This window comes from Gallinula chloropus, assembly GCF_964237585.1.
Source record: "Gallinula chloropus genome assembly, chromosome: 1".
Lineage (NCBI taxonomy): Eukaryota > Metazoa > Chordata > Aves > Gruiformes > Rallidae > Gallinula > Gallinula chloropus.
The window spans coordinates 143900278-143912381 of record NC_140085.1 but is presented as its reverse complement, the minus strand read 5'-3'; the positions used below and the strand labels follow the sequence as shown (position 1 = coordinate 143912381).

The 12104-nt window shown below is 42.4% G+C and overlaps 1 protein-coding gene across 1 annotated transcript in view; it reads left to right on the top strand.

The window, feature by feature from the left end:
* AFF3 (ALF transcription elongation factor 3) overlaps window positions 1–12104 on the top strand; it is a gene marked incomplete at both ends in the record, with an annotated part of 332199 nt that overhangs the window by 273195 nt on the left and 46900 nt on the right. Inside the window, one exon of the mRNA XM_084279299.1 lies at window positions 10501–10666. Coding sequence (XP_084135425.1) covers window positions 10501–10666 — 166 coding nt within the window. The remainder of the gene's footprint in view (window positions 1–10500; window positions 10667–12104) is intronic.

The following is a 12104-nucleotide window of genomic DNA, read 5'->3' as shown; positions in this document are numbered from 1 at the left end:
TTGGATTCAACTAAAAGATCATCTAAATGCTACTCTGCATAGGGAGTGATATATGCTGACAAGGAGTAGAAGTCAAATTTTCTTTATATGGTTCTTTATGGTGAGCAAACCTACTTAAAGCAAGCTCCTTCTCAAGGCAGCATATTGATTAGAGCTGACGGGCCGAAAAGACCTTTGGGAGACAACAGAATATGGCTTGAGTCAAAGAGTAACACTAAAGCTGGCAGCAGCAACATTAAGAGTCAGTAAAACCTGAGAGAGTTTGTCTCACGCTGAAATTTATTGCACCCATTTGGACAGCCATTATGGTAGTTAGTAATTTTATCTGCACAAGTTCATCTGTATTTGGACTCTGAGAGCTTAGCGAGAGGCCTGGGCAAGGCAGAACCATACCCAGGGCCCTGCTGACTGAGGCAAAAGGCTGCCGTGCTGAAGCGAGGTGCGGCTGTGTCTGAGGATGACAAAAGCCTGTCCTTTCAGGTGGCCAGCCATGACACGACTTGTGTTAATAGCAACTCCGGAATAAGGTGGTGGTAGGCCGATGCAGATGAGGATTTTCCTAGCCTGCACTGCAGTGGTTGCCTTCTGTGGTTTGATGAAGCTGCCGTTCACAAGCAAAGACTGCTGTTTTCTTGGATAGAAGTACATCTCTACTTGATGTTTTAGGAAATAAATGAGACAAGAAGAGCAACAAGCAGGCTCATTTCCAGAGAACTGGTATCAAATTCCCCTGATGAGACATTTTGAAGATGGTGGATTAATGCCACGCTATAGAACATGTTGCGTTGCTCTTTTGCCTAACCTAGTGTCCGAAACTACCACGACTGTTCTTCCATATCCTCTCTGATGATCTATGCCAGTGCTTACTTACCTTTATCTTTGCAACATCTCTCCCAGCGGGTTGAAGCCTATCCCACTGGAATTACCTTCAGAATGTTAGTGGAGGGTCTGTTCCTGAGACAGGTGGTACTGATACTGTTGAATTTGATGGGGTATCAGCTTTTAATAGTGCTTTAAGCAACTAGAGGTCTTGGGAGTGGATATAGGTCTTCATAACACCTGCCAATCCGTAAGAGAAATGGAGAGAGTTGACTGAACCCTGCAAGGGAAATTATGAGGAATCTGATCTAAACATCCCTTGCATCCCATACAGTGCATCTCTGGTATTTGGCATACCATGCATACTGTTTAAAGCAATCCTTCTAATCTGTCAAGAGAGGTAGGAATCAACAGAGGGCATTTTTGAGTGCTGAAGTTAAACAGTAGTTAGGTCCCCTTTTAAGTTAAGGACAGAAAAACTCTACAAACTCATGATCCTTTACCTCACTGGACAGCTATATTCTTTTTTAGTCTTTTTATGCCCTGCACACTAGGTGGAGTCCTGACCATACAAGTCACATGATTTATTTGTTCATAAAGTCAGAAAATTGACTTGAGGTTTTCAGATGACAACACAGCTGAACTTTGAACAGTCCTTATCCCTTGCCGCTCTTTACAGCCTGTATTTCCACTCACCCCTCACTAAATTAGCGCCTTTCTTCCTATTTTCATTGATTTCGGTTGTAACTTCCAAAATTTTTATTTTGCAAAAAAACAGTGATCTCTCTTCCTACTGTCACACGTGACATCACGATTTTGTGAAAAAGGGACCCATAAGGAGCCCCTCCTCTCTCTTGGAGGGCCATCAGTTCAGAAGTTATGCTTCAGATGGTAGAATTCAGCATCTTGAGTGCTTCCCTGTGACCAAAAGAACTTTTGCAGAGCCGAGTGACACCTTTACTTTCACATTAGCCCACTCTAATGAGACCTTCTGACAGCTGAGCTGTGAGCTCCTGACTTACCAGGCAAACCCACTAAATGCAGGCGTGTTTTTAACTCATGTAGTGGGAAATAGAACAGAACTACTTTCTAGTGATATTTACCTTCTTCAGTGAACCCAAGTAATCTGATCTCCCTCGGGCAAATGAACTCACATTCTCTGGAGACCACTGGCAATTGTGTGCAGCAACTCCTGATGCTACCAGGAAAGCAACCTTATCAAAGTGAAGAGAAAAGGATAGATGGGGGAAAGAGGAAAGATGGGAAAATAGCAGTGTCCAGAAGAACACTCTTGGTTATTACAAAGAATCAATTAGTGCCTGGAAGGCATGCAAGGCTTCAATATTACTGTGGAAAAACGATGCCTGACCACAGTCTCAGTCACTAGTATCATGTGCAAGTACAAATGCTTAAAGGAGTCCTCCTCCCTTCTTGCAAAGTCTGTCTAGGTTTCTTACCTATTCCCTGGGCCTTTTGATCTGGTATGAGGACTATATTCCTAGAGGAGAAGAGGAAAGAGCATGTCCCCCAAGAGAGTCCTTTGAGTAACACTGCTTCCAGAGTATGATTGTAACTCTCAGCCACCATGCATGAAGGAGAACCTTCACACATTGAGGATGTTAAAGGTCAAAAAAAGTGTGTATTCTGCTTTTGCTTTTAGATGTGTAACTCAAAGACATGGTGTCTGATTTCCACCCAGGAGCTGGCCTCAAGCAGAAAAGAGAGGGGATCTCAAATAGAAAGTTCCTATCGAGAGCAGACTGATGAAGAAAAGATGAAAAAAGAAACACATTTGGGGTACATAGGAAGGAAAACACACAGAAGCCATTGCCCTTGGTCTCAGGGGGAAGTCAAAAGCAGTGTTGTCTGACAACACCACAACAACTGCATCCACATACAATTAATTTCTGCCCCCTGCCCCCAGAAAGTCTCCGTAGAAACAGTTTCCTGATTTCACACTGGAGGCAGAAGGGTGTTCATGGTCTATTCTCAAAGCTATCCATCATTCTCCAGGCCATTGGTCCAAGGGCATGTTCCAAGGACAGTGTAAGACACATGTGCTGTGCCTGTCACTTTTTCGTTTTTAAGTCACCATACTTCGAGCCATTAAGAGACTAATTACACTACCAAGGTAAAAAGACTCATATCACTCCTTTTGTACTAAAGAGTTAACTTTCTCGGCCCAGGGAATCTCTCTACTCATATTCAGCTGATGCAAGGTCAACGACAAACACACCGAGGAAGTCAGAGTTGCTTTATTTTTCTTGTGAGCAGGTCAAATAAAACACTGCTGATGCTCCATTTATCTGGAGTGACAAGCAAACACTTGGCAGCGGTGGAAAGCCTACACTGGAATCTGGCACCAGGCTCCTAGCACAGCTGTGAGCCCGCTGACTAACCACTTCATCCCCATGCTAATTCTGCTCCAGGTCTATTGGACCCTTTCTTCTCACATACCCCGGCACATGCTTGTCCTGATAGAGCTATTTATATAGAGACATCACTGTTAATTGTTATTAAGAGTTTTATTTTAGGAGGAGATTTTTAACTGAGGTTTTTTTCAGTGGTTTTCTCTTTCCTACCATATTCCTTCAAGATGGGAGCTGTGATTCTGCTGCTTCCAGTATCACCCAGCCAGACTGAATTTTCTTGAGGGTACTTTTTGTGTGTGTGTGTGTGTGTGTGTGCACAAGCTTCATAGCTTGTTTTTCTAAGCAGCCTTTCCTATCAGTTTGTATTTCTTTGGTGACTCTTCTGGCAATTAAGCTGCAGTCACACAGGGCACACATGACTCTCTGAAGAGACCTGATTTACCTTAGGTCTGCACAATCGGATGATACTTGGAGTCTTGTCAGCACAAACTATTTAAGCAGCTCCCAAGGACAGTGTTAAAATATAGGTGGAGCCTATGAACTCTGTTCTTGGCAGCTGTGCTTTATTAGTTGTGCTGTGCAAAGGTGGTGCAGCTAAGGTAATGCGGTGCTTTCACAGAAGCATTATATATTGTGACAAGCCGAACAACCTCCAGGACTCTCACTCATCATGACTCCCATTTCATACCTCATCCATTACAGGAATGAGGTATGAAAACATTTCTCTGTTTCCTAAAGATATTAACAGACTCCTGGGAAATCGTTTACCTGGAGAAAGGGAAGTGCCCAGCCTCATTTTTTTTGTTTTGCATTCAGGCCCAAACAGCCGAGCACTGCAGGGGGAGCTCGTTTTTTTTGTTAGCGAACGATAGGTTTTGACAATCAGGAACTGTAAAGAAATCAGACAGTTAATTGGTTTCGTGGTCTCAGTTAGCAAAGGTACAAAAACATAAATTTCTTCCATGTCTGCACTGTGTTTGGAACAAGGGTGTCCAAGCGCTTTTTAAAGAATAAGGAAGGACGTTTCGTAACGTGCTGAAGGTAGGAAAGTTCAGCCATCCCCATGCAGAGCTGGATGGTGACTGTAGTAGCCCTGTAACGGTCAACCAGTTTGGTCATTCAGACTCAACGTGGGAGAGCTAAAACCAGAGCAGAGGGTCTTTATCCTCACGTTTGTAAGTTAAGAGCAGTACCAGCCTTTGTATTTTAAACCGTGGAGGTATCAGGCTGTCCTCAAGTGGGTCCATATCCTAGAGTTTATGGTATCATCCCCCTCTTCTCAGCATGATTTTGGCCTGAAACAAATGAACGACATCCACATTCATTCGGTAGGCTATCCTTATGGTGCTGTTCCTTGGCATTCTACAGTCACCTCAGAACATATCCCCCGTATGTTCTGTTGCAACACTGGGATGGCTTGATCTGCAAGTCCGGATAGACCCCCATGGCAAGCCTGCTTCAGATGTCTTCACTGAAACTGGATTTGAAAAATACACAGGGGCTACAGCAAGAAGTGGGCATTTCTGTTGCCTCTGTGATTCATTCACAATTATCGACACACTGATTCCCCGCTGTGTGCATGGGAGACGTGCGGTATCTTCGGTGCCAGGCAGCAGAAATAATTATAAAGATCTTGGCATGGTGTTCTCAGTTTGTGCTTTGAGGGAGCACCATGTGGAATTTGCTTCTCGCAACAAAGGGATAAAGAGTTTTCCATGAAAGACCTTCGCTGAGTTTTAGGTTGGCTTCAAGGAAAGAAGGAAGTGGTGTTTCAGATACTTTAATCCAGAATAAAAATAGACACTCTGCCAACAGAGCTCCTTTAAACCGTGGAATACGTTTTCATCACTGAGTTTGAAATATCATTTCAGAGTCTTGGTCAGATTTACTGTTTGATTTAAATCAGCGTAGCCTAATTGAAGTCAATGTAGCTATGACAGTTTATACCAGCCTAGGGACTGGTGTCTGTTACAGAGAATTGTTTTCCCACAATTGGCCTTGATCTTCCAGACAGCGAAAGATTTTCTGGTTATTTCAAATACTGCAAGCATTCATACAGCCTTTCTTAGGGTTTTTCCTCTAACGTGTGTGACATTTACAAATTCAGATCACTTTCTCCATGTTTACCACTCAACATTGTTGACAATGTGATCCCTAACAGTGTCATTTGTTTATTCGAGTCAGCTCTTCTCACTAATTGTTGCATTTCTCTTTCCTGTGGGGAGTTGGAGCCACTTGGTAGTTGCACAGTGCTTGATGGATGGTACTGTAGGGTGAGATTTAGAAGAAAAATAGTTTGGTGATCACAGCTATGCAGACAACACTGGCTAAATATTGTCCCATCTCCAGACAAATACAGCAGATAGAGAGTGATGTTGTTATTGAGCTTTTTGATAAGATACAATTTTTGCAAAGTGAAATTGCACAGACCCACAGGACTCCAAAAACATGATGCTTGAGTATTTGCATAGCCTTTCTTGTGGCTGGAAAAGCATGGCAGAGGCTCACTCTGGTATGTTTTCTCAACACAGTCTTTTCTTCAAGGCCCGATTCTCCCATACTTTACATTCTTGATAATCATTCATACCTGTGTAAAGCACGTATAAAGTGCTTTCATATTGTAACGCTCTGGAGAATTGGGTTCACAAATTCTTCAACATAGGAAGGATTTTTCTCTTTTGAATCCATTTAATATTGTTATCAGGTGCTTGCTGTTTGCTAAGGAACTGCGTCTGTTTCGCTTGTACCTGGCTGAGGCATCCATGCTGTCTGTCTTTGCAACACCAAGACTGAATTCCTGCAATGCAGCATATGCTTAGCTGCCCAGGCACTTCTTGTGGCCAGTGCTGGCTGCCATGATTTATTATCATGGAAAGTAGTGCAGCTGTAAGCAGCAGCTTAATATGAAGTATAGAATAGGACCCAGATCCAAGCGTGATTAACCTCACGAGGCCTACTGATGGCCACGGAGGCAATCCGATTTGGGAATCTCTCCACTGACTGAAAACCAAATGCTTTTACCTTCCTTCACAAGTGTTCAAACCACGCTGGTGCTGCTCAAAGGCTGGCCATAGCCATGCAGTCTGATGGAGCTAATAACTGGTTCCACCACGACTAACCTCTTGGGCTTCTCCAAGGATTGAGGTGGGTCTGCCTCTCAGTGGGGATCACAAATTAGTCTTGAGTGGGGAAGAGTTAGTAACCTCCCCAAATCACTGTGTTTCTGAACCTATGCATCTGAGAACAATTAAGGCTACGAGATATCTGGCACTTTTTCAGAGAAGAATGACTTGCCCTCTGGGCAGTGCGTGGAAGTAGGTTGTTGGTGACTTGCACAGTGTTTGGGTGCCCACGTTACATGTAGCCAAGCTGATGGGAGATCTTTGATCAGAGACTTCAGATGGTGTGTTGGTTATTAAGTGATCTTATTACTGAACTTCTGGCAACTTTACAAGGTGTTTACTCTCTCTCTTAAGTCAGAGAGTGCATGTTCTGATCAAGGGCTTTAAAGAAAAGTGGTTCTTACCCAAATTGTTGTTTAATTGCTTAATGTAAAAATATAATTTCTATGATGTAGTAATTAATTCTGGGGTATAAGCCAGTAGCAAAATATGCATGACTGCTATATGCCACAGTCATTAAAATGTAAATTGGTCTTTTAATTTGACTGCATGATCTTGCTTACATACTTTAGAAAGAACAGGCCAAAATGGAAGTCACCAATTTCAAATAATGGTAATTTTTAAAATAAGAATGCATGAACAAACATGTAAGTGCTTCCACCCTGGTCACTATAACGTAATGACAATTCTTATAAGATTATGCTATATTTAAAAATAGAAAAGGTAGAAGGGGGATTGGAGACTTCAACAGTATCAACATAAATGGGAAAATATTTAATGTTAATTTTTTGTTGCATATTGGCTTCCACTAGAGCAGTAAACATAGATTTCCAGATGTTTGTGAAGGGTCCAACAGTTATATTTTATATCTATGGCTGTAGTAACAATTGCTATTCAGCAGCCTAGGAAAACATTTCATGTCACAACAGGCAAGAAATATTACTGGGTTGTTTTTTTTTTCTTCCTCATCCCCTATGTAGCAATTCTGAATACTTCAGTCAATGCCAAACAAAAATGATGGTTTAAAAATTAAAACCACAGTCACTAGGGGCAGGACATAAATGTGCAGATGTTTTGTGAAGTAGAAGAACTTTTTGGGCAACAGTCACAATGCTGTTGTGGAGAGGACTCTTGTGGAGAGGAACATCAGAGTCAGACACTGTCAAAAGCATTTCCCTTAGCTACACTGTCAGAAAAGGCAGTTACCTTTTCATATTCCCCTAAGAAAAAAAGAAAAAAAAAAGGAAAAAAACCCAAAACCAAACCAGAAAACCTATTTACTATGGCCATTACATAGCTCTCACTATTTTATTAGCAAGGGAGTGACTGTAATCTGTTAATATAAGTAAGCAACTTATATCTAGAGTTTACTGGACAAGCTGCACAAGTGGAAAACTGCATTGTCCCAAAGCAGTGCACAAAACATCAATTTTTCTTCTCCTGAGGGGGAAATTTTTACAACCTTATAAGATGTTTGTGTTTCGCCCACCTCTGTGCTTTAATGCTATTATACAAATGGCTGCCTGAAAAATCTTGTATTTACCACAACCTACCTGGCTAGACAAAGAGACATCACGAATAAAAACAAAAATAGCAGAGGGCAAGTTTTTAAAGGCTCTCATTGTACTTGGTACATTTAATGCCTGCTCGTGATGACGGACCTCTTGCTTCCCAAGAGTCGGCAGGCACTTCTGAGAACACACATGTAGCGTCGAGCCATCCTGCTGGTGCATGAGCTTTTTCTGTTGCTTCTCTCTACCACCTGATGGTTACAAGGATGGAAATAAAGGTTAGAAATATAAATGTGCGTCAGCTCCACCCTCTCCAGTTTTGTTGGGTTTTTTTCACTTGCTTTAATTAGTAAGGTGAGATCCCAGGTTAGGTTTTCTGCACTGCCTGGGCATACCGGGCCTCAAAAGGGTGCAGAAAGTGCTCCAACAGCAGCACGACTCCTCAGGCAACCAGAAATTCTCTAGAGCAAGAAAGCTATAGGCAGCTGTGCCTCTTCCTAGGAAAAGGCAAGGGGGGATGCTATAAGTACAGGCAATGTGGTGAGAGTACTGGCTTGTGCAAGACGGGTGGTCCGGTGGGGAAAGGTTGGCATATGTTAGGGGAGGCAGGGATATGGCCAGGAACTACATAGCCGTGGGGAGTCATGGAGTTGAAATGCATCTCTGATAGTCTGGGCTCTTTTCAAAGCCCTAGAAATCAGCTGTCATATATGGCTTGTGTCAGGTGTCAGGAACCCGTTTTCCAGACTGAAACGCACCGTTAGCAGGTAAAGACAAGTCATTAGGTTCAACGTAGCAGAACGGTGATTAATTATTATATATTATTTCTCACAAAACGCACCTCCAAGATCGCATTGCATTAGCCACAATATTGGACTGATGGAGCATAAACAAGGGTAATGATAAACACCAATGAATGGAGTCAGGAAGATATGGTTATTAGGGTACGAGTGTGTTTTGTATGGGGTTTATTTAACAGTCTCATTAATGATCTGGAAAAGGAAGTGAATAACCATTTAATTAAGTTTGCATTTGATACTAAATTAGAAGTTGCTGCAGACACCTCCGAGGGCAGAGAAATAAATCAAAAGGAGCTAGAAGCATGTGCAGTAAAGGAGAAAATGAGATCTGGTGTGAAGAAAAAAAAGCAAGCTAATCTCTCTGGAAGCAAATAATCTAAAATGTAGCTATCAGTGGAGGAATTCTGGAGAAAGCGGTGTTGAAAGAGATGTAGGAGTGTTAATGGACTATATATTCCATCACAGCTCGGGTATATGTTTACAGAAGCAACGCGTCAAGGAGCAGGAAGGTAATAGCCCTTCATTGTAGAGCTGTAGTGAGAAACCATCTATAATGCTGCACTCTGTTTTGGGCATCCTGTTATCAGAGAGATATAGACAAATTGGAATGAGATCAGAAAAGAGCCATAAAAATGATCCCATATCCCTGGAGATAATGACTTATGAAGAAACATCAGAAGAAGTAAATGTGTAAGGCCTTGTCTGAAAGATGACTGAAGTAGGGCAGGAAAACAGTCTGCAAATATGTGAAAGCAAAAAGGGAAGAGGATAATTTATCATAGCAACTATTAGTAATAGGATGAAATAATAAGTAAGAACAATAAATTTTAAAAGGGCAACTTCAGGTTGAATGTAGGGAGAAATTTCTGACAGTGGAATTTGGGTTAGTTTGCAGAGAAGTTTCCCAGGGGTAAAAGTAAAAGCTGCATTCAAGTCATTTAAAATCAAATTGGACAACTCACTAGAAAATGCACCCTGCTATAGGGAACAATCTTCCATTGCCTGGGGAATAGGCTGGATGACTTAATAGGACATTTCACTCTCAAGTCTTTATGACTGTGATATTTTTAATATGCACGGTCAACTATTTCAGGAAAGGATACATTTCTTCTGCTGTCAGGCCTGATAATACAAACACGTGCATGCAAACATAACTTTTAAGAAGGCAAGTAGCTCTGCTGACAGTGCTGTGCTGCTGATGTGCAAAAACACAGGCTTGAGCTCCTCAAGTTTTTGCAGGATCAGAGTCTTAGATCTTGCAGTTGTCAATATCAAGATGCTATGTTTATACAGGTAACCGCCTCATTTACGGGCAGGTGAAGTAGTCTGCAGAACAAAAGATGGGGGTTGAAAACTCCAGTGAGGATGCATTATTATTGTTATTATTATGGCTATTGCTATTGCTACTTATAAATTACTGATACTGTAGAGTTCAACTCCGTTCTTAACTGTTCACCTTTTTCATCTCCTGCTTTCACCTCTGTGCAGGGTGCTCACTAGACAGTGTAAGACTGCTTTCTAGACTCTCTTTTTTAACGTTTGGTATTTTTAATATATCCCAAAATGTCTGTTGAATCAGAAAGGAGATGAGCTGAAGTGAAAACTTGACCCTCCCTCAGATGAAGAAGGGATGGCAAAGGCTATGAATTTAAATGGATATAAGAGTAACCCCATATTTTCCCCCCAGTAACAACAGCGCAACATTGACCTCTCTTCACCATCCCTTAGCAGCAGAGACAAGCTGAAGGACATTCAGATAGGTATGCTCCCTAAACCACCATGGTTTTTACATGTGGGTTTTTTGTGTTCTTGTTTTCTTTTCTTTCCACCTCCCCCCCACCCCCACTCCCCAATGGGCTGGGTGTGGGGCTGGCAGCCTGCTGGTGCCGCAGTCCAACGCCCGAGCTTCGGGACTCTCCAGCAAGGGGTCGAGCAGCAGCAGCTCCAGTGAATCCGAGAGCAGCTCAGAATCCGACTCGGAGAGCGAAAGCAGCTCCAGCGAGAGTGACGGCAGCAAGCCCTCGCACTACTCCAGCCCAGAGGTAAGGAGGGCTTCTGCTCTCTGTGATTTAGGGTGGCAGTCCCTTATTACACCCACTCAGACCTTTTTCCAGCCAAGCCAAGCCAAGGAGGATGTGGGGAGACGCACAAAAAAAAAAAACCCGGGAGGAGAAGGGTGCAGGGATCCTCCTCCTGGCATGGTGTGAAATGCAAGTGGCAGGGGATCCTGGGGCAGATTGAAGGGTTTGAAACAAAAATGAAGAAAGAAATAACCCTGCAATATTTTCCTCAAATTGGAGATGAGTGGAGGTGCCTTGCAAGGCTCACAGCTTGCTTGAAGTTTTATGCGGCTCTGCCTCCATAGCAATGGCTTGCTTAGCGCGCAGGTCCTCATGTGGGCTCCCAGCACTGCAAGGGAACTCTACACAGGGAAGCTATTATAAAATCAGTCTGAGGGTGGATTTTTCAAGCAAAACAGTTGTTTTTCACTCGCACACTTCCCTCGTCTCACTCTCTAAGTGAATTATTCTCTTCTACTGCTGCCTTTGTGTGATTTATTTTAATCCACCTCCAAAATGCACTAAACTGAATTACTCATGGTGCAAAACATTAAGCCCAAACCTGTCATCTGGAAAGCTAGTACTGAAAATTTCCACATTTAGACAAGCCCTACCCAAATTACAATTAATCTGCCAGCGCTATGCCACCTTCTGCTCTCACCTCTGCACAGTGCTCAACAGACACGCCAAAGCAGCTTTCTCTGCTCTGCTTTTCTACCAGGATTGACATTTGTACATGTTTTGGTCAATACACACCTTTAATATAAAACCCTGAACTCCACAGCCACATCAAACGTATTAATGTATGTAAAAATATTCAAAAATCTAGCAGCAAGATTGTAAATACACTTGAAATACAGTCAGTGTATTTTTCTACTCCACATAAAGCATCCAATCACCAGATTTCTCCCCTCAAAACTATGCCTCACCTATTCTCTCACCCTAAAAAACTATACTGAGTAACCAGCAAGCCTTTCTTCATCTTTTGCTTGGTTATTTTGGGCTGTTTCCTATCAGACAAAATGCAGCACTCGCAGAAACATCCTTATTATATTTTTCTCAGGTTCTGCCACTTTTGTTCCTTATTTAACACTTATCTTCCTTTCCATCTTTCCTTCACAGTACTTTCAGATCCATTTCCAGTTAATTTTCCTCTCACTTTGTTCCTTTCCTAAATATCTCTCTCTGGTTCTCTTTCCTTTTGTCTCTATTCTCTTCCTTCCAGTCTCACTTTCCTGTTGCCCTCCTTGCACTACCCCATGTCTTACTTCCCAAATCCAACCTATTTGGACCTTGTTCTCTCTCTGACTGGTTCCCCACTGGAAGTAGTTCTGAGATCTCACACTTGCTCTCTCCACTCCCTGTGGGATCTCAGAAGGTGGAAGAAAAGGGACAAAGAGAAGAAAGAGAAAGAACCGCT